The 25,381-nt window shown below is 33.5% G+C and overlaps 4 protein-coding genes and 1 non-coding gene across 6 annotated transcripts; 2 read left to right on the top strand and 3 right to left on the bottom strand.

Moving 5' to 3' along the window:
* Positions 1 to 1,797: 1,797 nt before the first annotated feature.
* LOC125863297 (uncharacterized) lies at positions 1,798 to 4,685 on the top strand. The gene is made up of 2 exons (XM_049543481.1): positions 1,798 to 2,023; positions 2,653 to 4,685. Exons 1-2 carry the CDS (start codon positions 1,823 to 1,825, stop codon positions 4,582 to 4,584), a joined length of 2,133 nt encoding a protein of 710 aa, XP_049399438.1. The 5' UTR covers positions 1,798 to 1,822; the 3' UTR covers positions 4,585 to 4,685.
* A 533-nt stretch (positions 4,686 to 5,218) lies between these two features.
* On the bottom strand, positions 5,219 to 8,892 carry LOC125863350 (uncharacterized). The gene is made up of 4 exons (XM_049543541.1): positions 8,682 to 8,892; positions 8,452 to 8,522; positions 6,902 to 6,988; positions 5,219 to 5,494 (listed from the first exon to the last, which is right to left on the bottom strand). The coding sequence occupies exons 1-4, from the start codon at positions 8,788 to 8,790 to the stop codon at positions 5,471 to 5,473; spliced, it is 291 nt and encodes a 96-aa protein (XP_049399498.1). The 5' UTR covers positions 8,791 to 8,892; the 3' UTR covers positions 5,219 to 5,470.
* Positions 8,893 to 9,740: 848 nt separating this feature from the next.
* Positions 9,741 to 11,174, bottom strand: LOC125863324 (syntaxin-124-like). Its single transcript, XM_049543514.1, has 2 exons — positions 10,277 to 11,174; positions 9,741 to 10,180 (listed from the first exon to the last, which is right to left on the bottom strand). Exons 1-2 carry the CDS (start codon positions 10,875 to 10,877, stop codon positions 9,849 to 9,851), a joined length of 933 nt encoding a protein of 310 aa, XP_049399471.1. The 5' UTR covers positions 10,878 to 11,174; the 3' UTR covers positions 9,741 to 9,848.
* A 635-nt stretch (positions 11,175 to 11,809) lies between these two features.
* TRNAY-GUA (transfer RNA tyrosine (anticodon GUA)) lies at positions 11,810 to 11,896 on the top strand. The gene is given in 2 exon segments: positions 11,810 to 11,846; positions 11,861 to 11,896. It is a non-coding gene; the product is annotated as a tRNA-Tyr (tRNA).
* A 371-nt stretch (positions 11,897 to 12,267) lies between these two features.
* Positions 12,268 to 16,944, bottom strand: LOC125863306 (protein LAZ1-like). Of its 2 annotated transcripts, none has more exons than XM_049543491.1 (8): positions 16,676 to 16,934; positions 16,537 to 16,593; positions 15,824 to 15,932; positions 15,166 to 15,350; positions 14,983 to 15,071; positions 14,183 to 14,444; positions 13,269 to 13,520; positions 12,268 to 12,982 (listed from the first exon to the last, which is right to left on the bottom strand). In XM_049543491.1, the coding sequence occupies exons 1-8, from the start codon at positions 16,850 to 16,852 to the stop codon at positions 12,641 to 12,643; spliced, it is 1,473 nt and encodes a 490-aa protein (XP_049399448.1). In that variant the 5' UTR covers positions 16,853 to 16,934; the 3' UTR covers positions 12,268 to 12,640. The 2 variants fall into 2 exon arrangements, 1 of the variants encoding a protein (XP_049399448.1); XR_007446126.1 differs by having other exon boundaries at positions 12,749 to 12,982; positions 13,269 to 13,525; positions 16,676 to 16,944.
* Between the last annotated feature and the right edge of the window lie 8,437 nt (positions 16,945 to 25,381).

Raw genomic sequence — 25,381 nt, forward strand, 5'->3', positions numbered from 1 at the left:
TTTTGAAATTCTAGTATATGTATATTTGTTTATTTATTTGAATTCCCGGAACACAAAATTAGAGATTGACTCAATAGTTTAGGGGTTTAAAATGATGTTCCAAGTTAAAATTTCAAGCACTATCTTCTTAGTGAAAATTCTGAATCCGTTACTGTAATTTTAAAAATAAAGTTATATACAGACCACCTTAGCTTCTATTGGCTTCGTTTATCGGATTATATTGTGTATGTTGCTGTTGTAACGGATGAAAAAGGAAAAGACTTAAATTAAATTAAAGCCACTGTCACAATTAAAGTATGCAAAGACTAATGAGACCTGGTTGATCACAATAAACGGTGTTACAGTTTTTGCCTGCCCTCTCAGCGACTTTTAAAAAGTAGAAAAGCCAATTATCTTGCAATGAAATACAGTTATCGAAATTTTGGTGGAGTGGTAAGTACTTCTTCATTTTTAATCAAAAGTTTTGAGTACGAATTTTTTTGAGTATGAAGTCGCTTTTGTTAAAGAACACTTTATCTTTAATATGAGACTTTCCGACGTGAATCTAAATTTAGTCTGACTTCAATATGGGTACCAGAAACACCAAGTGGCCAATCAGGCGACAGAAGGTAGTATTTATTTGTATTAAACGAAACTAAAAAGAAATGTACATTCCCATGTCATGCACATTTTTCCTTATAACTTTGTTATTTCCGCCACTCTTTTCCTTAGGGTGTTGTTTGGTTCCAACAAAAACACTTCCTTTCTTAATTTTTACTTGTCCATTTTAGACTTTCCACATCAATTCAGAAATAATTATGTAAGTATTTATTATAATACTTATATTAATTGATGTTTAATATTAGGTCTTGAAAAATGATTTGAAGAATAAGTAATTAATATTGAGGGTAAAACATGAAAAAATATAATTATCTTTTTGATATGTTTATTAAAATTGACGAGTCAAAGGTAAAAATCTATTTTTTAAAGAGTGGACAAGTAAAAGTGAGCAGAGAAAGTTTTCTTTTAAAAAATAAGTAATTTTCTGGTGTTTGACAACAACAACAAGGTCCATTGAAAATAACATCTCTACCTTTATTTTAAGATTAAGATTGCTTACACATCATCGTCCTCGCAATACACATGTAAAATTACACTCTATATGTTGATTTTGTTATTATTATTGGACGAGATTGAGGTAGGAGTGTGGAGTGGTAGAGGTGGGAACTATGGGAAGTGGGGGTGAGATCTCGTGTGTTGGAGGACGAAAAAAAGTTAAATGTCGCTTGTAGAAGTTGTTTTCCCAAAAAAAGATAGTACTTCCTCCATTCCTTTTTAGTTGTCATGATTTTCTTTTTTAGAGTCAAACGATAAAAATTGACTAACAAGTTACTATGTATTTTTTTCAATTATAATGATGTAAAAATTTGCAATTTATAGTACTTTTCGTATAGTCATTGAATATCAAAATTTTTAGTTTAAAATAACGAATTAATGTAATCTAATTAGCTTTGAAAATCAATCAAAATTAACTTTTAAAAAGCGCAACATAACAACTAAAAAGGAACAGAGGGATTAGTATTTTTTTTAAAATAAACTATCAACCAAAGATGAAATTTTTTATAAACATCGTCATACACACCATTATGTACCTCCATGTGTGTGTGCATAGAAATAGAAAAAAAGAGAGGGGAGGGGAGGAGGCAGTTTGAAAACCACTTTGAGATGACAAGAAACATGCAAGATGTGACACTTTCATATAGGAAGAGCTAGAGAGAGATAGGAGTTTCATTCTTGTTTCCTCCAAAAAAATTTTTTTATAAATTTGTAGAGTGAAAGTGAGATGGCAAAGGGGGGAAGCATGAAGGGACACATGCAAAGTCACAACAGAGGAAGAACAACATATGCAGTGTTATTGCTTCTTGCTTTTGGGGTTGCAATAGTTGGAGTAATCATTCTACACAAGCTCAGAGAGAGGCGCATCTTCAACCTCCTTGTTAAGGATAAACAAATTGAACTCATCCATCTTAAACTCCTCTTGCAGGTGCTCTCTCAAATCTCTCTTTCTTTTTTCTTCTGTGCGTCTGTCAGTTCCATGTCCAAGATTCGAACCAAAAATCTCTAATTAAGGATGAAGAAGTATTTATCAGTCCATCACGACTCTAGTTAGTCATGCATGTATGTCATATTACTGTTGCTGGCTCTAGGTTAGACTTTTAAACCATTTCTTGCGGGATTTTAGTAGCTCAGTTGTTAGACCGTCGACCTGAACTTTCATTTTGTTCATGAGGGTTTGAAAAATAAAACATTTGCTGCAGTTAAAACAAAGATTTAACAAGTGATGGGTTTTAAGATTTGAAGAAAAATGATAAAAGTTTTTCGATTTAGTTTTGAGCATTTTGATTCTGAAATGACAGATCAAAAACAAACTTGTATGCTAAAGAATACAACACCACACAAACTATTAGTATTTGTTACCGGCTTATGATGGAGTGGTCCTTAACTAGAGGTCTCGGGTTCAAGTCCCCTGGGTATGGAGTCTCTTTTGTTAGAGAGCGTTTTACCCTCTAATGTGGGACTTCCCAGCTCGATTGGGCTCCAATGTGGATACCGGACACTAGGTAGGAAACAAAAAAAAAAACTAACTAATAGTATATGTCATCTGTGGGACAGAAAGAAAGAGATCATACGAACGAAGCTAAAAGGAAAGCGGAGGAAATGAAATCCAAGATGCAGTGGCTTCGAATGCAGAAAAGGGATCTCGAAAGCAGGATCATGGAAATGAGATCAACAATCTCTTCTCTTAAAGATGAACAAAGAATAATCGAAGTAGCTCTCGAAGAAAAACAGGATGAAATCAAGATGCTTAGAGAAGAAGTTACAGAAATGAACTCAGAGGAGTCCCAGGCTAAGCTTCTTTCTGAATCATTGCAACAGAATGAAACCGAAAGTGACATACCTGTAAAGGTCTGGTCAGTGAGTGCAGATGATCCATCAAATCCAGCTATTAACTTCACCACCAAGGCTGCAGGTACAAAAGAAGCAACTGGAGGAGAAACCGAAGAACAGCATGAATCCATCAAAAGAGACGACCAGAAAAATTCAACAACAAATATACACAGAAAAGCCACGAGGCAAGGTGAAGACAGAGGACAAGCACAAGATGGAGAGGGATCTGCTGACTGGAGGAGTAATACTGGAGAACAGGAGTTGACAACTACTCAAGAAGATGTTTCAGACAACATAAGCAGCACCGTTTTTCAGACATTAGATGGCAAAAGAGAGACCACTGACAGTTCTAAAACCGGAGAAATTTTCCTAGAAGAGAAAAGGTACGATAATGGGGATTCATCTGTGGAAACTATCAATCATAGTGGTCAAGTGCAAAAGCACAGCAAGGAAGTAGGTGCAATAGATGCCACAGATTGGAAAGAGCATGGAGCAGCAATTGGAGGTGATTTTGCGGATTCTCAAGGTAATAACCAGGAGTCTGGACGGAAGTATAACGATGGGATGAAGTTAGAAATGAAGGAGAATCACAGGAGTACAGATGCATCAAGAGTGAAGCAGGAGCAGATAAGAAAGACAAAAGGGAAGAATCTGCGAATAATTGCAAAGAGCAAGGTCACTGAAAGTGGTGCGAATACTGAAAGAAGAAGCATTGTAAGCATGAGAAACAGAAAGTTCTTCAAAGAAATACAGGAAAGTGCAACAAATGAGAGAGTTAGAGGCAGTAAACAAGAGAAGCAGAAGCATAAGCAAGAGAAGAGTATGATAAAGGACAGCAGGAACAAATATGGTCCAGAAGATTGCATGATTGGCATGACCTATAAACCCCAACGATTTAAAAATCTGGAGGAAGATTTTGGAAACCAAGTCAGGTCTGAACCAGAACAGAAACTAGATATGACGAGACAGAGAATGCAAGATGATAATTCAAACCTCGATGATGCTCCACCACATAAGACAACACCTAAGAAATCAGCAGGCTCCGAAGAAGGTATCCTAGAAGGCAGGAAATCTGACACAAATGAGATAGCTGAGGAAGGGCAAGAAAGAGAAGTCAACAATACGGTTTCTGAGATGTCACAGAGTTCTCAGGAAGTGCCTACAAAGACAGCTGCTTCTAATGTCAACAGAGTTTCAAAAGACACCGGAAACAAAAAAACAGATGAAACTACACAATCACAAGAGGCAATTGGCATAATTAGAGAACATCAAGAACAAGAACAGGCTGACAGTCTTACCAATTCTTCGGAGCATGCAAATATTTCTGAAAGAGATGTAAAAGCATATGACCTTCAGGTTGAGAATGATCAAGAAACAGGAGTGATAGATCAGTCAAGAGGAATTTCACAAGAGGTCAGATATCAAAAACTCAGTAGCACAGCACGAGCAGAAGAGGAAAACAACTCCATTTTTACAGACACAGAGCAAAGGCTGGCTGGCAATCTTCACAGCTCTTCCACACATGTGAAAAATGCTGAAATGGCTTTTAAAGATGGCAACCTTGACACTGAAAATGATAAGGAAACAGAAGAAGAAGAAGATCATTCGGAAGGCTATGCTGCCAACATGGAAGAGGAGGGAGAAGACGTGAACTGAAACAGATGTGTCTGAATTGTAGTATAGACAGTTGTCTGACAGAACGCTAAATGTTTGCTTCATTTCGATGTAAGATGATTATGTTTCTATTTTTAGTTTAGTGTAAGACATAGACTTGCGTCTGTGTTAGCCTGTAGAAGTCACAATTTGTTGCTTCCACTTACTAGTCACCTCCATTTCTCTTTAACAGCCCCTGTTCCCCCCACAAAATTCCTCATGCCCTATGATACAAGAATATTGCGAAAGAACACAGAAAAGAATAATGAGGGTGAGAGGGGCAAATAAGAAGTAGCCTCATCAAAACAGTAGGTAAAGGTGTAAAATGGAAACCACCAACTTCTAAGCTTGAGATTTTGGATGATGAAGGATGATTTTGGGAAATTTTCATGAATTCATCGAGAAAATCATGTTTTCTTGGTATCGATACTAATGGGGGAGTCGGGTGTGCTTATGAATGTTCAATGACTGTGATTAAGTTTGAAATACACAATTGTTTGAGGACATCTTCATTAACTCAATTCTCAGAGGCATCGAGATTTACTGCATGTGCAAAGCTTCTACAAATTATGGTACACGGATCTTCAGATTAATGTGAATACAATTTCCACACAACTGATCAAGATGACAATGAACCTTAGAAAGCAAACTGACAAAAACCAGTTTCATTTATCATAGTATACAAAAGAAAAAAGTACATTGCAGTATTGATGCAAACAACTTTTGTCCACCATTTAGTAGCTCACAGGCTCTCTGGTAATTTTTATAATGATAAGAAAATTCATCAAATGGGAATTGAATGTCCAATAAGTTGTATTATTAGAGAGAACTTCTCGATTTTGGACTTGAAATATCCCAACATCAGTATGATGCCATGTAAATTCCCACCTTATTGTGATGCTTGCACCAAGTTCTGCACAAAGAAAGGATAAACAAGGATGCCATTCCTCACAAACAGAAAAACTCATCCTCGTTTGCAGGGAAGGTAAAGGACACTCAAAAAGAAGCGATAATTGTATCAGCAAATAATTCCTTCAAACATAATTGATCTGCCATTATTTCAGTGAATTTTAGAATCCTAAAATATAAATTCGTATAAAATCAAGGTCCCTCTAGCATAAGCGGAATGTTCTATTCATGTATCAAGAATTAAGTTTCAGTAAATTCTATGCTTATATGAGCTATCTCAATATGAGAAATTCACTGAAATGCAAACCCTGTTCAAAATCGAAGGAAGCTTTTTACTCCTCCGCCTCTGAAGTTTGGCTTTATCCAATGTCTGTCTTAAATTTCTCTTTGTTTAAGGTATAGCTTTTTTTGTTAATACATTTGACTTGGATCTCAAAATCTTTCAAGGTTTGGGTACACAAATAAAAGTAGAGATGCTATTTATTTGTTCTCACTATGTCTAGCCCTTCTAAGTTCTAATCATATATCTCAAGGTGATACTCTCTATCTTCCCTCACTGATAGGTAAACTTATTTTTTCAATCATTCAACTATGCCTCAATCTCAAATCAGTTGGGCCCGACTAGAAGAAAGATTTGCATCCAATTGACTTTATTCATGTCACCCAATATCCAGATTTCAGCATATTTTAACAATATTTAGCAGGCTACCAAGCTACTGTGATCCTCCTAATTTATCTAAGCTTGGAACCAGCAAGCTAAGTGAGGCTCAGGAAAACTTAGGTAAACCTATTCTTTGAGGTATGGAAATTGTGTACCAAAAAAATTACATGAACAACAATATACTATACTTTTGATAGCAATGACCACTCACATGCCCTGCTACATGATTAAATCAATTGGCCAGGAAAAGGGTAGCTGACAACTGTATCTGAGCAAAATGTTCTGATAGTTTTCTTTCTCCTTGCACCACTGACCATCAGGGAGAAGGCAATTATAGGAGCAAAATATTAAGTAAGTACCGCTGCTTTCATGTTTCATGATCATATTCTTTTTATCAAAAACACCACAGCAACTTTTTAGGAATTTACAAACACGGACTACTGGGTATGTGGTTTTTAAGAAAGAAACACACACACCATACTAAGTTTCCTGATTCTTACCTTGGTTCCTAAACATCCATTTAATAGTTTTTAAGTTGTTCCAGGTAGCCTTTTGATCTTTTAAACGTTTATTGAATTTACACGACACTCTCTTCTCAGTCTCATCCTTGTTTTGATTGAGATTCTAACTAGATTGCAATCCATTGAAAAACATTGCTTAAAGCAGATATGATCATCTATGTTTCCGGAAACAATTTGTCATAAGTAAATAGGTAGCAGTATTTGCACTTTCAGCAGATCAGACAAGTACCTCTTCTTTGTTCTTCTTGCCTCCAGTGAATAACTTGTATCCACCATAGAAAAGCAAGCCCCAACCGGACAAAGATACAATCACAAACTGCAAAAAAGAAATTAAAAAAATCATTTGCAATCATAAATGTCTTTGCATTTTATATTTCAAAAGCACCAAAGACAACATTACTTAGGTTGAGATTGTGAACTTCCTTAATACGGTATAATAGGTACGATTGTTCCTGTTTTACGATTCTACCGTAGCCAAGTATGATCAAATTGAGCCCACAATCGGCTAAAACGATATTAGTTTTACACCAGAAAGGACTTGAACAAAATTGATCCAGGTTTAGTTTGGTCAAGAAAAACAAGCACCATCAACACAATTCTCTATTTTGTTTCTTTTAATTTCGTCAAACTAACCCTTCACTTATTTTAAAAAAAAACATACTTTCTCATATATATATATATATATATATATATATATATATATATAAAAGATAAGTGATACAAGTTCTTTATATAATAAATGTACTTAAGTAGGTTCTCAAAAGTAGGATTGAACAAGATCATGACCAACAACACTGATAAATTGGATATGTACAGTTGCACTAGGATATCATTCTTGAAAAAAAATCCATTTTTTGTTCCAATAGTGAGCTATAGGTATTTCTCTTATTCTCATTGTGACTACTGAAAGGGAGATCAAGTGTTCTGGAAAAACTTTCTAGTAGTTAGTAGGTCTATTCTTACAGGCCCTTTTAGTATCTATTCATCCTTGATATGGATGTGCCTAGGAACTTTTCGAGTAGCTCTTTTGATAGTGTCTTAATCTAAGACTTTGATATAAGACCACTTTAAATGCATAATATACCAATTCTCCAAATCTTAATTACCTAATTACACGTACCACCATACCTACAGTCCTTCTACAGTTAAACAATCTAGTTTTTTTTGTCATTAGCATTATTCAAATGATCCTGAAGCAGACCTTTCCTTTGTGTTTGTTGTAGCTCGCCCTTACTTAGCTTACTCCATATTAGTAGTTCATGTAGCACCTTGTTAATTCTGGAAATCACATTACAATTCCACTAATACTCTCTCCTTTTAAAATCAGAAGTTTTATTTTGTATGATTATTTTATTACAAGAAGAAATGATCATAATAATATTGTTTAGCATTAGTTTATTATGAGAAGACGTGAACATATAATATTGTTATAGCATTTGTTGAAAGAAAATATACCATCATATGATAACTTTTCTTTTTGAGTAATAAGTTTAAATCAAAATTGCACCCAAAAGTGTGACATTTCGGTCAATGAAGTGGGTTGAGCACCATGAGCTCTTAGCCTCAGTGCTAGACAAAACACTAGGTGATTTGGTGGACAGAGTTAGCTGATACATATTGCTAGTTTAGTCAGGAAAAGAAAAAAATTGTATCGATGATATTTCAAGTTGCCCAAACTTGCACAAGCATTAATTCGTTAAAGACCTAAAAAAAAGTTTGCTCATTTTGAACAGACAATACCAAGAAATATAGGCTATAAAAAGCTTCATAATAACGTACATGTTCTTCCTTCCATTGAGCAGGATTCATCGGTTCTTTCCAGCAATTGACCTTAGGAGGCCCATGATGATCTGGAATTATTCACATTTCAATGTCATCAATAAATTAAAAACAAAAAAGCATATGATTTTATATTAACGGATCAACATTAAAGCAAATGAATCCGTCAACAAAACTCTACTACATCTGAATGAATCGATGAAAAATTTTAGAGTACAAGAGAACATTACCAGCAGCGCCGGCAAGGCCGCGGCGCTGAACAAGAGACGCAGTGGTTGAGGAGGGGAATCGAGTGAAGGCTGCCACCCGACGAGCCGCCATTGTCAACGAGGTAGCCATAGCTTTGTTCTGAGAAGTGAGATCGAAGAGAGAAAAATTGAAATTGATGCTTCAATTGGACAAGGGGTAGGAACTTAAGGTCGCCGAAACGACGTAGCTTCTGTCTTTTCTATTGCTTTGTTCGTGTTTGCTTTGGAGTAAGATTTAATTTGTCAAACTCGTGGTTCATTTGATTTGTCACAACTTATTTCAACAGATAGTTGATATCTTATTGGTTTTATAACAATTTAACATGTCTATAAATCAAACTAATAAGCCTCAAAGTTGAACCGAATCAATCGTGTATCACTTGCTAATATATATTACACTATATTTGAGAAATGATGTTTTAGTCCTTTACAAACTTTTATTTAATTTTATGTCTCTTTTATAAAAGACCTTCATTTTCACACACAAGAGATTTTTATTTTTCACATAAAAGATCTGAAAAGACCATTTTCTTTTGAATTCAAATGTGTAAGACAGTAAGAGGGTAAGAGATCTCATTTCCTCATAAAATAAAATGATAGAACTTCAACTTTTTTCATTAAAAATTATTTTTTCTTATTTTAATTTCATTAATGATATTTGAAAACTTTGACATAATTTCAGTGTACCGAGAACATGACCGAGACATACTTTACTAGTTGAATTTTAACAAAGTATTTGATCAAATGCATAAAGGTGTGTCATATATATAGCTTAAGTAATTGTTATAATAAGCACAAATATCCGACCAGCCCGGTAATAATGAACTTGTACATAATGAAAAGAGAAAATCATGGATCTTTGTTTCAAGGAAAAAAAAGAAAAACAGATCGATTAAATGTTAATTTCACTATACAATATTCAAGTATAAACATCCTTTTAATATTCTACTCTTAACAATTTCATTCATCTTGCAATTTCCTCTACAAATACACATAGGTCTTGTAACATGTCTATATATGTACCATTGAATTTGATGTGACAAAATTGCTTCTATAAATACAGTGTCAAAGAAAACAAAGTGTTGACAATGAATACAAGAATAAAATTCTTACAAACAATAGTCATATTGCCAAAAAAAAAAGGTCATCTTATAATATTTTGCTAGCAACTAATGGCCACCATAGAGGGAAAGTAAGGAGAATAATGAGCAAAATGATAAGGAAAACAGCAAAACAAGCACACTTTCTTGAACTTTTTTGAATCTCCCTTGCTTCTTGTAATTGATCTGTGCCTCTCCTAACAAAGGAACTTGCATGTGCCACATGACTTTCAATATCATTTAATTGTTGCCCTTGTGCTTCCACCAATGCAGCCATGTCTAAAAATATTTGGTGTAGCTCAATCAAATTCTTCTCAATCTCTTTCACAGCATCATGTCTTTCTTGTATTTCGGAAATTGTGTCCATAATCTGACCCCTACCTGTTATAAGATTGAAATAACCAGGTGTTTTGCATAAATTAATAGAAAAGAGAGAAAATATGATAAGAAAGTCAGGATAAATAGCTAACATGATACCTTGTTCCTGGATTGCCTTCTGGAGGAAAGACTCGCTCTCCCCACTTGATATCAAATTCTCAATTAACCCATCGTCAGCTTTCTCTCCTGTCACAGTAAAGTACCTTCTTGCAACCGTTTCCTTATATTCATCATTCATTCTTGTCCTCAATGCTTGAAAATCATCCATGAGGACTTTTAATTTCTTTCCTAAACCACTAACTACAGAAGTCCTTGTTCGATCTGCAGAAGAACCTGGTCCACATCCCGAGATTTTCCTATGAGCTGCATTGGATCGTTCGAGGGCTTCCAACTTACCTTTGATCATTTTTACGCGTTTTAAGACCTGTGACACATCTGAATCCATCCTAGACCTTATTTCTTTCACAGTCTTGGCATTATGCACAAGTTTGCTCTCTTCATTTGATTCTTGTAATTTTTTATGAAATTTTTCGACATCTTTCATATCTTCTTTCACATTTTCTACATCTTCAAAGAATTTAGCAAGATCAATACTTTCAGTACCTGGTTGGCCAACTTGACCACCCTCCAAATCATCTACTACGACCTGTTTTTTAAGGTCCTGGTACTTTTTAAATGAATTAGAGAATAAGTCATTCATTTTTGGTTGATTTTTCAATTTCCCTTTCTTCTTTTTTTCTCAATGGACAAATTAGTCTTGGTATGTACCTATCCTCAACATAAATTGTTGTTTATCCCACACGGAGGAGGGTTGTGATAGGTTGATAGTCAGCGAAAAAAACAAGTATTGTTATTGTTGTTAAAGGGAAAATGTCGCGCTCTTGTCTAAACCTTCTCTCTTCATTAACGAGACGATGAATTGGAGGAGGGAGAAGAAGAGAAGGAGACAAGAGCAAAGACTTCATTAAGAGATAAGAAATAATCAAAATCATTATTTGTTAAAGGATTTTATTATTTGAGGCTATGCAGCCATTGTTAAATTAAAGTTACACCAAACCAAATTTGAGGAAGGTCGTTAAAACAGGAAAATTTGTTGTGACACTTGGAGTGTCAATTGACCTTGTCTAGTCTAGTAATATTTCAAATATTTTTATAAATGCTTAATTCAATTTTTGATATGCATGTTAGAAAATACTAATTATTTTATTTTTTTAATTAGCAAAAATAAAATCATAAAATTCACGGCCTTAAATTTTTTGGGACTAAAACAAAGGCTTTATTAGTCTCCCCTTAAAGCCACACATGTCTTTTGTAAACCACAGATACATAGTGGCGTAGGATCGTATGTTCCTTAAAAATAAAGAAAAGTTATGAGGACTAGAGAGAGGAAAACATGATTCATCAACATTTCGTGAACGGTTGTGTGATATCGAGTGGATGTACATATTCATTATAAGTTCGGTATAACTTAGACATGTATATATTGGTTCCCTTTCTTTCAGGGAATCAAGATTATATCATACGCGGGGATCTTAGTAGCTCAATTGATTTGTTATTTAAATTTGATCTTGTAACCGAAAACCAAATACTTTGAATATGTTATTAAGCACTATTGTTAACTTTTAGCCATTTCCGACCTTAGCTCAGTTGGTAGAGCGGAGGACTGTAGTTTGGTAACAGTTAATCCTTAGGTCGCTGGTTCGAATCCGGCAGGTCGGATTCTTTTATTTTTTATTTTTTCATCTTCATTTGTTGTTCGTTGGTTTCGATGATCATCGATTATCACCTTTTTTTTCTATACTTCGATTATCACATTATTCGATTGTTCATGACTGTTCTTTCTTTTGTTTGTTGTATACTACATTCCATTTCACATTATTTTATTATTGTTACTACTCTCGTTTCTATATTCCTTTTTTCAAATTGTTTGGAACTGTTTTATTTACGTTGAGAATCTATCAGAAATAGTTTCTCTATCTCTACGAGATACGAATCTGCCTACACTCTATCCACCTCCAAACTCCACTTGTGAGGTTACACTGAGTATATTTTTGTTGTCATGCTGAAATACATCTCAACAAAGTTTCATATGTTAAACTGTTTAGAGTACTCAGCTATTTAGTAGCTATTTTCTTTACACATGAATGAAGAAACCTCAAGCATCTAACAGATCCTGATACAGAGAGGGATCATAAACCCAGGAGGATATATAAATCTATACAACATTCCAAAATCCAATATATAATCTATGCAACAACAATGACAACGTATAATCAATCAAGAAGTGTTTTCATAATATATATCACTTCTATTTCTAAAGAGTGTATCTCTGAAGCAAAACTTCTTCCCTGGAGCAGAAGAACAATGTAGTGGGGAATGAAACAACTCTGCAGGCTTCCAAAGCAGCAGATGCATACTACGCGCAGATCTTTAGCATTTTACTTTTCAGTTTTTCGTTCTTGACTAATCCTTGGTAACCCACCTTTGACCACGAACTTGAATAGCACCAAAGTTCTGATCACTGCTACTCTCTCCACCACTCTCTGCACTGGTATATTCAGATTTTCTACGGTGCTTCTTCCTCCTAGAAGTTTCACTATCACTTACGCTTCCATTCAAAAGAGGGTCATCTATCCCACGTATGACTCTTCTTGTTGGAGATGATGAGGCAACACCACTATTGTCCTTTGCTTTTCTCCCTTTGTCATGCTTCTTTATGTTCTGAGAGATTTTATGTAATTTTTGTATTCCTTTCTCTACAGGTTCTACTGCTTGGGTTACTGTGAATTTTAGGTCATTCACTATCTGCTTGCAGGACCAGAAAGTATTGTTAGCAAGGAGAAGAGGAAATATGGAGACAGTAGGCTCGACGGAATAAATTTAAGAAAACTCAAGCTTAGCTCAAGAAGTAAACTGGAACGAGATCAAGTTCGAGCTGCAACTCAAGCTTATGTTATATACTCTCTTTTTTACCAGATAAGCTTATATTATATATTCTTTTAACCCAATTTACATGAGTATTTTCATTTAAGAATGTCCCAACATGTTTGCAGCACTTCACTAATAATAGCAAAGAGAAAGAGATGCTTACATATTCACCACCTCCAATAAATATATCTTTAACACTTTCTCTTATGGTTGTTCCGCCCCTATCATCAATGTCCGGTTGAGGAAGACGTAATGTGGTGCGACGTTCACTATCTCTAACCTCGTCAGGATCTACTGCCAAATCAGCAGATACATAATCTCCAAGAACTGCAACATCCCCAGTAAAACACTCTCCCATCAGCTCGTATGGCTTGGCAGGGAAGACATAGAGGTGAACCACAGAAGCAATGCCCATCTGTACTGGATGAATAACAAGAGCTGTTAAACTTCAAAATTTTGGAGGAATATCAAGTTTCAATAAATCACAAATAGAAGCTTAGTGTCTTATATTCATCAGTGACATTACCCATCCCTCGACCCTCATACCCCGAAGAAACCTTCAGAAACATAAAAATCATGGGCAGGGTTTGTACTTGTATTTTCTTCCCTCATTTTGTGGATAGGGTATGCCGGTATGGAAAGAAACTTGCCTTTGACCCCAAATAAAGAACAAAACAGTCCTTAAATACTCCAGAATCAACAATATGAAACCTCACAACGGAATAAGCAAATTCTAGAGCATTATGCCGGCAGTTAATGTCTAAAAGAAGAGTTATTGAGAGCAGCTTTCGACATTAATATGCATCAGTTCCTGTAGCACATCGGTAAGCACCTTAGCATAGATCAAATGGCACATGGATGCATCAGCTGTAAAACATAAGATGTTGAACGAATGCAAGATCCATCATGTATGATTAAAGATTATCTTTCAAGTTTCTAGCCCACACCTTAATAGAATAACAAGGAGCTTTGTGTGCTATATCTTAGGAGCAATCACAAAAGCAAAGTTCCTGACGGCCCAAACTAAATGTTTGGCATTAGAAGTAATAAAAACATGCCCAATTCCAGAACAATTACCTCAATGCATATGATGAAATCTTGAATGCTGGACTTAAACTGTAAAGCTTGAGCTATTGGACTTTTAAGAAAACCAAGTGTAGAAAGCAGGGCTATTGCCAGGCCTTGCCACCAAGTTAAGAAAACAATTGACTTGAAAGTTAGAAACTTGTACAGCGGCTTGATGTGAGATAATTCATCCTTTGTAATAGTATAAAATTGAACTAGGCAATACAATGCCCATGATTGACTGAAATTTAAAACCACAGCCATATACGGATACCTACAAAGACAAAATAGATAATGTAAGAGATATCTTGGACCGTTATTTCATTAATTACATGGTCAAATCAGCATGAAAACATGGTATTGACTGTCAAAATATTTCTAGACGAATAATTATTTATAGGAGTAACTACCAAATAGAAGCAGCTTTATACCCATAAATTAAACATTGAGGACTATGCAGTCACTATTCATGAATTATTGTGGGATAGCCTTCCATTCGAATTTAAGACCCTTTCCCTGGCTGGCTGGCTGGCTGGCTATCTTATATAAAATGTATGCACATAAAGACATAATAACTTAAGCTTCACCAAAAGGCACACAAAGACAGTCTCATGCTGGAAGGCACCAGGCAGGGTAAAACAAAGAAATATTTTCCCATTAGCCGAGGAAAGTAGTAAAGGACCATCGCTATCATGGGAAGAAAAGAAAAATGTAGGATAAAAAGACTATGTGATCAAAGGGATAGATAAAAGGACAAATTCAACTGAAATCAAGGCGAGAGAGCTACCCAATGACAACAAGGAGTATCTTACCCACAATTCCATTTGAAGTCTCCTTCACAATATACATCAAAACCTTCAAGAATCACTGCTAAAGTAGCAGTAAATGCTTTGATTATCATCTGCAGAGTTTGTGTTGTATGTATTTAAAACAAGAGACGAGTAAATCTTGTCGGTCCAAAGGAATATATGCTCTAATTCAGGTAGCACACTTACATATTGGACAATTCCAAACTTGATAACTTGGTAGACCCACTGACCAAGTTTCCATGGCTTGAAAATATAATTCATGGGAAAATGATGCTTAACAATTCCCTTTTCAGAGCCATGCTCTAGTAGTGGCATCTTTGAACCTGCACGTCCTTCCCTCTTCATAAATTGTATGGTCCTCTTTTCTCCACCTAATTCAAAAAAAAAAATGAAGGGGAAAAAAGAAAGGAAGAAAGACACAAATAACTGAACGAGTTCATGTAAGAGATTTTGGAGACATTTTGCTGGTGGCCAGTAGCATAGACTAGTAAAATCAAAATGAGACAAATTTAAGCTCTGGAAACTTCAATTTACATTTTTACGGTATAGGGGTACTTAAGAAGACCACTTAGCAAATAAGGCACACCAGCCTTTTATATCAAGCAGTCAAACTTCAGCTGTCATACCAACAAGAAACACGTGAGCATGTGTATGTGTGTGTATGAGAAGAAATTTGCTGATGAATAAGAGAACGTCAATGAATAGCTATCACATCTTCTCAAGTTGCAAAACAAGGGAAAAAATTATTTCTTTATGCAGGACGGTTAGTTGGGTTACTTTCCTGAATCTAAACATTAGATGGAAGTAACCAAGGAATCAAACTTAACATAGAAAATATCCATACCTAAACATGCAATAAGATACCTCCCAAAGCAGTACATGGCAAGGGATTCATAGCAATCACGTAGTATCCCAATGTCAACAGTAATCGCTGGATTTACCAATGACACAAACTGAAAAATAAGCCATATTAGAGAATTAACCAGGTAAACTCATTTGGTTTTATGACAATAACTCTCGAAGTCAAAACAGGCTGAGATCTTCAACAAAATTGTTTGCCTTTGCTGTGTGTTTAACTTAGTCTCATAAGATTATAACAAAACTTTGTGAAACAAATATCATAAATATCAACTTCGAATATCCATGACTAAACCATCTCCCATTTTTTTCACTTCACTTTGATGGAGTGTGAAAGTGAAGGCCCTTACCAAGGAATGTCAATGTCTAATATACAAAGAGATAAAAACCTAAAACACTTGACAAATGTTATTTCTTAATGAGTGATCATGACGACTCGTTAATTTTCTTTTTCTTTTTTGATAACTGTGGCTTCCGGATACTAAATAACTATATCCACCAAGGGTAGAACAGATGCAAAGAAATCACGACTGAACCTGAGACCCCATGGTTTTCAACTCACTTCATTAACCACTAAGCTACACCCTTGGATTAATTTTTCAATTTGGTATTTCGAGAAAGATTTTGGCTTTCTGCTAATCTAACCTCATATAAACCAGGACAACTTTTAAAAAAATCAAAGAAAAAGCAGAAACTGACTGATTCAACAGCATAACAAGGCACCATCAATATGACTCCAATCAAAAACTTTTGTTCCTGCCATTACAAAACAGATACATATATTATTGCAATAAACATACAAAAATGAAATAAAACAGCAAAAAGAACATATAATCACCTCGGGATGTTTGTAAACTGATAAGTGATCGAAAATGAGATACATAGAGAGTGCTAAAGTAAGGATTACGAAGAACCCAGCAACTAAAGTTGCCCATATAGGTGTTGAATAGCTGCTAGCCAAATTCTGGACTATCCCATTCAAATAATCCAATGAAATTGATATTATCCTCTGCATCAGCTACCTTTTAGGGTTCCAATTTCTCTCAAACTTTGATATAATTTTTTTTCCGATGATTCCGATCGATTTAGGGAATTGTTGAAAATCTTCTATAGTTTTTGCTAATAATGTTTGAATCGGTACTATTGAACGTTGAAAAGAATTGAAAAGTACCCGCCTTATATTCGGATATTCGGAGGGGAAGAGATTATTAAATTAAGAAGCAATAAAGATGGAAAATGATCAAATGGTCCTTGTTATGGTGTATGGTTTTATTTTGGGAACTCTCTCTTGTCTCTCTCCAATCTCGCTCGTCACTCTCCTATGTATCTGATATCCTAGATACACATCTTTAATGTGTATTTAGTGTGATTCGCATGTATCTAAGATACATAACAAATTTCACTCACTTCTCTCCCCATCTCACTTGTCTCTCTCGCTATTTTAGTGTATCTGATAGCAGGGCCGGCTCTTGCCTTTGCAAAATAAGGCTTATGCCTTAGGCCCCCAAATTTTGGGGCCCCAAATTATTATCAAGAATAAATTATGTGTTAAATTTTTATAGAAAAAATTGATTAATTATGATAAAAAAAAAATATTATTTTACCCACTTTAACATCTTTTATACTTTGTTAAAAATAAGCATTAATAGTGAAAAGTGTTGAACAAAGTGAATTACAAATTCTTTTTTATTTCTTTTTAAATTTTAGTTTCAAACATTACAACAAGCATATTAAAATGGTGTATATACCAAGTCATCAACTTCTTGAATCAGATTCTGTGGTTCTAACTCTTATCTTTACTTGATATTTGTCAACTTATTACTTATAAAATTATGTTAACAATTCATATAATAATTGCCTCACTGAAAGGATGTTTTCAATGTTGAGTTGATAAAATCTTACCTAAAATCAATAACTGAAAAACAATATTAAATACTAATAATTTTCATCTAAATAGTGTAAGAAAAATAAATTTGATTAAATATGTATACAAAGTTTGTTTATATCTTAGGCCTCAAATTGAAATTTCGCTTTAGGCCCCCAATTACGTTGAGCCACCCCTGTCTAATAGCAAAGTAAATGTATCTAAGGGTTGTTTGATAGAGTGTATTAGGAGAAATAATGCATGTATTAACTCTGTGTATTAATAGTATCTTGTTTGGTACATTTTTTTCAACTTATGTAAAACTAATGCTTGTTTAGTATATTAAGGTGTGTATTAATAATACTTTGAATTTTTAGGTATTAATAATGCAAGGAACTTAATGCCTGTATTAGCATGATTAAAGACTCAATCACCCCTTAACACCCTTTTTACCTTTTTTTCACTATAATTGTGGAAGATATTTTTATAAATTAATATTTTTATGTCAAGCATGCAATTTCTAATACATCAAACCAAACAATGCATAAAAAATATCTATGTGTAATTAATGCAAGCATAATTAATACAAACATTATTAATACACTGTTATACTGTAATTTTCCTAACCTTTAGAAAAATCACTTTTGAAATGTTCCAAGTATAAAACAATTTCAGAAAAATACTTAGAAAAGAGTCGCCACTTAATTTTTTAAAGAAATTAAGAAAACTTATAATTTTCAAAGACTTAAACAGAAAAAATCATTTGAAAATGCCAAAGAGGGTTCGGGGTTCAATTTACACTTCGAGAAGGGGTTAAGCATTCGAAGTGCCCGCTAACATGCGGGTTGACCTGCGACTTGACTAAAATATATTTTTTGACTAATTTTTTAGAAAAGGTGATTTGACATAAGAAGAATAACTTACAATATTTTGGTTAACTTAAAAGAAAAAAAAAAGTTAAATAAGTGACACATTTATTTTATTTTATGTTTAGAGAAAAGGGATCCAAAAATGAAATATTTGACTTGAAATATAAGTGATTAAAATATTAATAAACTAGGTTAATTAGAATTTATTTAATAACTTAAACCTATTTAATACATTAAAGCATAAAAATCATTTCTTATTAAATGACTAAACCTTTTGAGAAAATGACTAAGTAAGTATTATTATTATTATTATTATTATTATTATTATTCAATTGAAAAGATTTTGACTAACACATTTTTAAAGTTTATTAAAAATAAAAAGGAATAATAAAGAAAATACTTCAACTTACGACAATTTTGAAATGAGTAAAAAAAATGATTTAAATGAAGAAAACCCTTAAGAACATGTCTTTTAAAAAATATTTAGGAAAATAATTTAACATAAAATATATAATATTTTACGATATTCGATTAACTTTGATAAAAATAGTTAAATAAAGAATAATTTTTTTAATTTTTGGAAAATTGGATCTTAATTGAAACAACTTGGTCAATTAGGAATTTAGCAAAAACTAGATTAATTAAGATTTATTTGCGTCATTTTTTAGAAATAATTATTCGAACCAACTCGGTAGACAAACCAAGACATTATTTTAATCTAATTAAAAATGAGTGAAAGTTTTGACTAAAAAAAATTGAATAAGCATAAGAGTTGATAAAAAAATGAATTATTTTTAAAGAAACTAACATAAAGAACATGGTTCATCTTTTGGGGAATTTAATTAAATTAAGTCGCAATTTAAAAGAAAACAAATAAATAAATAATCACACAATTAAATAAGTTAGAAATTGAATTTGGGCCTCTTTTTTGGGCCAAATTCGCTGCCACTATTGGGCTTAACCCAATTCCCGTTTTTGTATACATCTGATGTATATTAGTGTATATTAGCGTGCATATCAACCCTTTTCATGTATCTCTTGCTTCCGAACAACTGTATTTCGCCTCAGACCTGTATTTTCACACTTTTTGACCTGTAATTCGTTGTATAATAAGTGTATCCTGCTGTATACAATATGTATACAACCCATTTCTTGGGCTTTTTCCCCTTTACGAACTAATTTCCAGCAGTGTTGGGTCTCCGGGACCTGTAACAGCTTCCGAATATGCAGGGGGCTGACTCGATAAATAGGTATGTTGGGTTTCAACCCAACTCGAGATGCAAGGAGCGAAGAAGAAGGTCCGATGAACCCAAATCGAGGTTATGCATAAAAAATAAGAAATAATAAGAATTAGTAACTAATCAAATTGGACACTAGGTAAAGTACCTATGTATGCTTAAGGATGAATAATTAAATAAAACATCTACATAAACTTTAGGTCTCAAGGATGATTATTATTATTATTATTATTTTTTATTTTTTTTTACATACTAGCTAAATCCATTCAAGGCAACCTCATTAAAACTAAACAATAAATTTTGAACAGTTTCCTACTACAAACATATCCACGCCAATAGACCCATATTAAGCAAGTTTAGGTATCACAAAATGTATTCTACCAATCCAATGAACAAAAGAGGGTAAATGAGCTTGGACCAAATTCTTTGATTTACAGATAAAGAGAACTTCAAGCAATTACTTTGTATAACAAGTTGTTGTCAGCATTTAATCACTAGAATCAGAGAAGAATTAACATATATTCAAGGGACCCGGTTAAACTTTGAACCTAAAATTATATGTTATGTATAAGAGGGTCATTGATATAAGAAATCTACCAGTGAAGCTATGCATTCATTGTGTGGCTGCGTAGAGTTTAATGGAAACAAACAAGAATCAAATTTCATGCAAAGAATCAACACACAATCAAAGTGTTCACTTGCAGGAAATAGTAGATGCAGAAGGCATAAATTAGCTAGAATTCATGACTAATATCTGAAAATTACAGCAGCTCAAAGTGCAAACTAGTTGCACCAAAATATGATCATAGCATAATTTGATCACATAACCATTTAAATCGGTGAGGATTTTAAACAAACAAGTTAAGCTAGGTTAAATCAAAACTTGAGGCAATCAACTGACCTTCAAACTTAACATAATAATCAATAGCAAGAGAATGTATTTATACAACAAGAGATGGAGCAGTGATCTAAGAGTGATGCCAAAACAAGGACTTATTTTCCGAACAAGTACTAGTTAGCTTTAAGGCGACACTAAACGCAAACCGACCAACATAACATTGATTGGAAATTAAAGAGAGTAGGGCATAAAACATAACAAGAACAAGATAGACCACTGAATATACACCTATCCTCAACAATGCATATTTAGAGGGGCATGAGAACAAACATAGGCATCACTTGTCGAGAGACAGAGGTTGATTGACGTCACACATTAAATTATCCTAATCGTACGAACTGATCTCTTTAGAGGGGCTGAACTTTCATGAATCGACCTTTACGACATTAAATTCATGTCAATATCGAAGCAAGATGGCCAAATAAAATAAACGACCAGATACACAAAAGCTTGGACGAGCGGACTGTTAAAAACACCTACAAACTTAAGACGACTATCTCCAGAGATTAAGGTTGGAATGATATATTTTTTTTTAAAAAAATAAAAAATAAATAAGCATGCTCACAGCCGGAATGAGTTTAAACTAAGCGAAAACATCAAGCAAATAGCCTATAACAAAGTAGTGAGCCAGACAGAACATCTATGCATTTGTAAATAATCTGGTAAGCCATATGTAAACGATATTATGGACTTAATCGCTAAATCCAGACAACCACATACACAACTCACTTATATAGGTAATCAGCACCTAGTTAACAAGATCGAAACAGAGGCGAGGACAGATGGGAATCCAAAGTATTAAACTTTAAACAAGCAGTGGTGAAGCGATTTTAACCCAAACAAAAGCTAGAACAAGTTTCTACCATGAACATGAGCTAATTAAGAGAACACTGAAATATGAACCAAAAAGTGTGATTCATACTAGATTTCCAAATAGACATCATATGATCAGAATACAAGGGGAACTAAGGTTACCTTTCTTAGAGCAACGAACTAGGACGACGAGAAGAGCAATTCCACCACTTTCTTCAAATACTAAAGGGAAGCTAAGGAAATCCGAGCGGCGATCTTTTCGGAACTTAGAATCAAAAGACTAGATATAAAATTTTCAAGTGTAGAAGTGATTATTGCTTCAAAACCAAACTCAAAAACCGTTCCCTATCACTAAGAGTAGAGGGGTTATTTATAGGGAAAGATGGGCGATTTAGGGGGGTAAAATTCGTTTGAATTTTTGAATATGCCCGTTTCTTTTCAAGGCAACAGTGAAGGGATTTAGTGAATCCCAGAAAAAGGGGGAAAAGGGACGTAAGGGTGGTTGGACGCTGCAGGCAAGGGTTTGCTAGAGTATGGGTTTGCAGATGAGTGATGAAATTTCCGGATTTGTTGGGATTTTTCACTGAATTTCTGGGTTTGCGTGTTGGTTCTTTGCTGGAAGAAGAGGAGGAAAACGTATAGGGGTAGCGTATGTACTGCTGTACATATTGTGTATGTATTGGTGGGTATGGGTTGTTGGTATAGAATTGGGTTATGTTTGCTAGAAAAATGTATTGGACTGCTACAAAGTGGCCCAAACATTGGTCCTAAAATGGGTTTGAATAAAATGCTAAGATAATAATAGGAACTAATTAACAATTTAGCAAATGGATTAAAAAGATGGCCAAGTGAATTAATTTTAGAAGATTCGGCTAGAATTTAAATAGGACAAATTAACATAATTAATTTATGAGCTTTTTAATCTTAACGAGATAAAATAATTAACTTAATTATAAACTAATCGATTTTCAATAAACTAATTAATTCAAAATTAAAGCTATAATTCAAACTAAAACTAAATTAATAAATATTTATTTTAACGAAGCAAAAATCTTTGATATGATTTTCAAACATTTATAAAATATACTAATTACTTATATAATTATATGAAATATATTTATTATTCAAATATTATGGAAATCGATTGAAATTATTTACACTAACCTTGAAATTATTTGAATTTGATATAGCTAATCATTTTAAATTGCTTGAATATTAAGAAGCTCATAAATCAATTATTATCGGGGAGGGTCAAAATTGGGTGTCAACATACACTCTACTTAGCAATATATTTATACACTCTACCAAACAACCCCTAATTTTATCTTCTTCGATATATGATAGCTCTTAATTAGTGGTAAGATGCATAATATTTTGAAAGTATAAATAATAATATAGTAAAATCTCACTAAATTAATACTCGATTAATTAATAACCTCTCTAAGATACTATTTTTCTCCGGTCCCGACTTGGGCTAATGGAAAAAATCACTCATTTCGATAAGATAATAAGATAATATATCTTCAGAAGATCTCTATATAAATATATGGTCCCATTAATATTATAAATTAATAATTCTTTTAAAAGTACAAATATATCTAACACTCATTCAACGACTTTTGGCACTAGACGTTCCCAAAATGGGGATTTTTAGGTAAATTCAATATAATAGACGCAATTAGCATTCCAACCTTCCTTTTTCGTTCAAGGACTATCTGAAAGAGGATCCAATACTTCTTGGTCATGAATATCTAGACTGATTATTTATTGTTCAAGAATTTGTGTTGAGATAAGTAATGAAAACACCTCTAAATTTGGTGTGAATTATTATTTTAGTCCCCCAATTATTGAGCGCCTTAAAAACATTCATCTACTATATTAAATAATATAAAAACACCCCTTTCATGTCACATGTTATCCACCTATGCGTATATATGGAATTTTTTGCTGATGTAGCATAGACATAGATATATATAGTTTAAAAAAAGAAGAAAAATATTTTAAACAATTAAATGCTATAATTTAGTAATTAAAAAAGAGAAGAACTTTTAAAAATAAAAAATAAAAAAATCTTAATCTACTCCATCGCCTATCTAGTACCCCAACCCCCAACCCACCCCCACCCCACCTCGTTTATTTTTAAAGGCTCTAAAAAGATATTCTTATCTCCAAATAAGTAATTTAAAATTGGAAATTAATTTCTTTATTCATATATTTGTTATTCAGGCTTATGATATTAGTGTTGGATTAAACTTGCATGTATACACTTGTATGTTTTTTCCATTTGTGCCTTTTCTCAATAAAGCTCACACTTTATTTGTGATTTGTGCTTAAAACTCCAACGAACCTTAGAATTTTTTTGCGTTTTTTACTTTCGATAACACACTGACTTCGAACAACATTGCTTTAAGGTTTCACAATGGTTCCAGTGGTAGGCTGAGGACTACATTATACTGCTCAAAAAATACAACTTGCCATTTTGGAACTACTATAAACGCTTAAATTGACAAAAGTTAAATCTTAATAGTAACTGATGAAATAGTCGAAGTGTGCATAGGTTGTGCATAGGTTGGCTCGTATTCTTAGTGATTCACAATTAAATAGATTTGTAGTAACTAATAGTAGTTGATTTTACTTAATGAGCAAATGCAAATTAAACATGCCATATAAAGAGCAGAACAATACTTGCTTAATATATTTTCATAAACTTGTCTACAAAAACAAAAAAGAAAAGAAGACATAGAACTTTAATCCCTATGCTCTTTCTTAGAATCAACATGTTGAATCTTGAGAGATAACAACACAATCTTTTGAAGAATCAACAACTATCACTCCTGTTTGAGTAGTGTCTTGTAAATTCTCAATGCGTAAACCTCCACAAGACATCTCAAGTTCACGACAACTTATGTGAGAAGGTGATTTACGATCACTGATTTGAATTTTACCACTCAGACTAACAGAAAATCTTGTAGTCTGACCAGACACGAAGTCACCAACAATAGATGTACCAATCCAATATTCATATGCCACAGGTAAAGCTGCAAACGTTGAATCGATTATGCTTTGATCTTTTGCATATTGATGGAGTTTATCAAACACATTGGCACTCCAAAGAAGAGTGTTGGTATATGATATGTTAGCCTTGAAATCGTTGTAATAGAAATCATAATTGTTGTTAGGATTTTGAACTGAGAAAGTGAGGTTCCAATTGTCTGGATTGTACATTATCAAAGGATGAACATAATGAGTCAATACAAAAAATGAAGATGATGACACTGCTTCAATTTTGAATTTGGGATTGCGAAGTACCATAGTAGTATCTTCATGATCAACATAGAATACGCGAAAAGCTAGAGTGACACCAAGAGTTATGGCTAATACAAGTAGTAAGATTTGTAAACCCAGAGACCTTTTTGTAGAATCAATTGTTGTTGTTGCATCCTTGTTATTTGATTTCTCCTCCATTTGAAATTGACAAAATTTTGATGAAATAGAAAAAGTTTACTAATTGAGAATGTACTTTTTTAGGTTAAAGTGTGATTGTTATATAGAATTGAAAAGGTCATTATTCTAAAAGGATTAGGAGAAATTGTTTCCATTAAGTAATTGGATTCGGAATTATTTTTTAGATTTAGGTGTTGGATTAATTTTATTTTAAGGCATAAAGTGTTTGTTTTACAAAAAAGAAACGTTTTTCCTAATTGTATTCTACTTAGGTTTGAAATTTTTGGAAACTTTTTTCATAATCCAAATCATTATTTGTCTTCATTTTATTCCTTTCCTTTTCTGTTTTTTCTATTATTCCAAAATTAGTTTTTCCATGTTACTTTACACTTTTAATATATTAAAAAATAATACTTAG

This window comes from Solanum stenotomum, chromosome 4 (genome assembly GCF_019186545.1).
Source record: "Solanum stenotomum isolate F172 chromosome 4, ASM1918654v1, whole genome shotgun sequence".
NCBI lineage: Eukaryota > Viridiplantae > Streptophyta > Magnoliopsida > Solanales > Solanaceae > Solanum > Solanum stenotomum.

Coding starts and splice junctions, on each gene's coding strand:
- LOC125863297 (XM_049543481.1), top strand. CDS start 1,823: ATGGCAAAGGGGGGAAGCATGAAGGGACACATGCAAAGTCACAACAGA. Junction 2,024..2,652: donor ATCTTAAACTCCTCTTGCAG/GTGCTCTCTCAA, acceptor TCTGTGGGACAG/AAAGAAAGAGATCATACGAA.
- LOC125863350 (XM_049543541.1), bottom strand. CDS start 8,790: ATGGCTACCTCGTTGACAATGGCGGCTCGTCGGGTGGCAGCCTTCACT. Junction 8,523..8,681: donor CGGCCTTGCCGGCGCTGCTG/GTAATGTTCTCT, acceptor GAATAATTCCAG/ATCATCATGGGCCTCCTAAG. Junction 5,495..6,901: donor GCAAGAAGAACAAAGAAGAG/GTACTTGTCTGA, acceptor TTCTTTGTGCAG/AACTTGGTGCAAGCATCACA.
- LOC125863324 (XM_049543514.1), bottom strand. CDS start 10,877: ATGAATGACTTATTCTCTAATTCATTTAAAAAGTACCAGGACCTTAAA. Junction 10,181..10,276: donor GAAGGCAATCCAGGAACAAG/GTATCATGTTAG, acceptor ATCTTATAACAG/GTAGGGGTCAGATTATGGAC.
- LOC125863306 (XM_049543491.1), bottom strand. CDS start 16,852: ATGCAGAGGATAATATCAATTTCATTGGATTATTTGAATGGGATAGTC. Junction 15,072..15,165: donor AGTTTGGAATTGTCCAATAT/GTAAGTGTGCTA, acceptor CAAACTCTGCAG/ATGATAATCAAAGCATTTAC. Junction 12,983..13,268: donor TTATTGGAGGTGGTGAATAT/GTAAGCATCTCT, acceptor TCCTGCAAGCAG/ATAGTGAATGACCTAAAATT.